At 41.6% G+C, this 2871-nt stretch overlaps 1 protein-coding gene across 1 annotated transcript; it reads left to right on the top strand.

The window, feature by feature from the left end:
- The first annotated feature begins 1787 nt into the window (after nucleotides 1-1787).
- LOC145259635 (uncharacterized) lies at nucleotides 1788-2561 on the top strand. The gene has a single exon (XM_080117291.1). It carries the CDS (start codon nucleotides 1788-1790, stop codon nucleotides 2559-2561), a length of 774 nt encoding a protein of 257 aa, XP_079973417.1.
- Nucleotides 2562-2871: the final 310 nt, after the last annotated feature.

Below are 2871 nucleotides of genomic sequence, written 5' to 3'. Positions count from 1 at the left end.
CCGAGAAGTTAAGCAACTACTTAGTGGCAAAGAAGTTCTTGAATTCCGTTAAGGCTCAGGTACATGAATTAAATAGTTCCTTCAGTTTAAATTTCTTGGAGATGAACTCTCCCGGAAACAAGTTATTAAGTCACATTGTTTTTGGTAAGCTGGCCACTCTTTCTAGGTCTGAGTTAATTCATAAAATAGGGAATAATTACCCTACCCTGGAAGACATACTAGACCACAGTTCGGAAATATTTCGAACGATTGAGTTTTGTAAAAATAAGGAAACATATCCTCGGAAGGTGGCTAGTATACCTAAGAAAGCATTTTCTCCTAGGTTCATGGATTCATCGGATGCTAAAAAACCTTCCACGCTGGAAAACTTTCATATCCAGTCTACTAAGATTGGATTTAAGTGTAATTTTTGTCGAACCAATAACCATAACGGTTATTCCTGCAAGTTTTTTCCTTCTCATGCAGATCGGTTGAGGAGGTGTATGGAGATTGGCTTATGTAGCAAGTGCTCGAGCCCTTCTCATGCAGAAGAGTCATGCATTTGCAAGGGTGAGGAGTATGGAATGTGCTGGCTATGTAATAAGAGAGGCCACTGTAGAGTGTTATGTCCTTCTTTTGGGGGTGAATCTACTGCTTCTAATGCTTGTTGGCACTTGAATAGCTCTTCGTTGCTGCCTGTTGTTGAGGTTGCCATCAACAATGGATCTGGTGAAAGTGTATCTTTCAACTGCCTTATCGACACTGGTAGTGAGCGATCCTATTTGTCTGGAAAAATGTTGGATGCTTTTTCTGATATTAATACTCCCATGAGAGATCGTAAGTTTCTGATTAAGACCTTTTTGGGAAAAGAAGTTAAACACTTGAAGGAAGTTAATCTTCAAGTGAGGTTTCCAAATTCATGCCATTCTGTGTTGTTCTTGGTGGATGATGATATGGACCTTTCGTTTTGTGTTCACGGATTGAATTCTGTGGTAGAAGACCTTAAGAAACATCAGGTCAAATTGGCTGCCAATTTCTCGGAGTTGAGAGATGACACTTTACCTGTATATGGCTTACTGGGTGTGGACGTGCTTAGGTTTTTGGGACCCATGAATTTAAAGGAGTTTGGAGAGGGCCTTGTGTGGGAATTTCCCCAAGGAATGGTTTTGTTTGGTGATCTGGCGGATTTTGGGTCTCCTCCTCCCAAAGACCAGGCAAAGGGGTTGGAATTGAATCATGCTCAAGTCGTCAAAGAACACTCTGTGTGCGACCTCACTAATGTATATTTTGTGTTGAACCCCAAGTCTGTGTACATTGATCCGTTCAGTTGTTTTGAGGAGTCTACTGTTGAGAGAACTGTGGAAAAAATGCTTAGTTTGGAAACCATAGGTATTGTTGAGGAGGAATTCAGTGATTTCGATAAGAATATGATTGAGTCCTTTCGCTCCTCCATTTGCTTCATAGATAACTTTTACTATGTCAGTTTGCCTTGGAATGAAGAAAAATTAAAGTCAGTGCCTGCTAATCATCGGGTGTCTTTGTCAGTTTTGAATCACGTATCGAAGAAGCTGACGGAACAAGGGTTGTACAAAGATTATTGCCAGGTCTTCTTAGACCAAGAAAAGGAAGGAATAATTGAAAGGATTATGGTTGCTCCTTCCGATTTTAACAAATATGTATGGATTCCTCATCGACCGGTGATAAAACAAGATTTACAGTGACCCACCAAGATTAGACCGGTCTTCAATTGTTCTTTGAGAACCGGTGGGAAACCTTCTTTAAATGACTGCGCTTATTCTGGTGTCAATATGTACACTGACATGCTGGATTTGCTTTTGCGGTTTCGGATGGACCAGTATGTTCTACTGGCCGATATTCGGAAGGCCTTTTTAATGATTCGTTTGAATGACGAACGTGACAGAAATAGATTCTGCTTCTTTTTAAGATTGGGTGATGAGTTGATCTGCTTTAGATACAACACTCTTATATTTGGCTTTGTGCCCAGTCCTTTTATACTGAGCTACATGGTTCGATATCATGTGGAGAAATACCCTCCTGGTCCTTGCAGGGAGATGCTTTTGGGCCACTTCTATGTGGACAACTTGGTGAAAACTCATAATTCTGCTGAAGTTCTGATGCAGCTGTATTTGGAGGCTGTTTCTGTCATGGGGGAAGGTGGATTTTCCTTGAGGAATTGCTGTAGCAACAATGAAGTGCTTGCTAAGCGAATGTTGCAGGATAACAGTCTCTCCTCCCATGGTTCTGACACTGAGAAGGTATTGGGCTATTTGTATAACCCCTCCTCTGACAAAATGCGAGCAAGTTCTTGCATTGAAGGAAGATCAGTATCTTCTAAGAGGGATATTTTGTCTGTAAATTCCTCTGTATTTGACCCCCTTGGCTTAATGCTCCCTGTTACTATTAAAGGTAGGATCCTTCTTAGTAAATTGTGGAAGTTGAAAGTATCCTGGGACCAGCCGGTCCCACTCGACGTCATGGTTGACTGGGAGAGGTTGTATAAGGATCTGGTACGTATCGGGGAGCTTGAATTCGACCGTTACTCTGTGGTTTCCGATTCTTGATAGTGTTGATAGTGTTTTGTGATGCCTCGAACCTGGCCTATGGAATCGCGGTATATTCACATCAGCATGGTGAAGCCAGACTGATATTCGCTAAAGCCAGGGTTGTTCCCTCTGTTAAGAGAACCTTACCCACCTTGGAGCTGTTAGCGGTATATTTATGCATGAAGCACATTTCTGTTCTGGTGAAAATACTCCCTTTGGAAGTGCTCAGTTCTGTGATTATCGCTGTAGATGCACAGGTAGTACTATCCTGGGTTTTATCTGACAATGTCAATACAAAATGTCAATTCACTCGTAACCGGTTAAAAGA

The sequence above is a fragment of the Euprymna scolopes genome, chromosome 35, assembly GCF_053919585.1.
Source record: "Euprymna scolopes isolate OS-2025 chromosome 35, ASM5391958v1, whole genome shotgun sequence".
NCBI lineage: Eukaryota > Metazoa > Mollusca > Cephalopoda > Sepiida > Sepiolidae > Euprymna > Euprymna scolopes.
This window is presented reverse-complemented; position numbering and strand designations above follow the sequence as displayed.

Excerpts from the sequence above, each read along its gene's own strand:
- LOC145259635 (XM_080117291.1), top strand. The coding sequence starts at position 1,788 with ATGTACACTGACATGCTGGATTTGCTTTTGCGGTTTCGGATGGACCAG.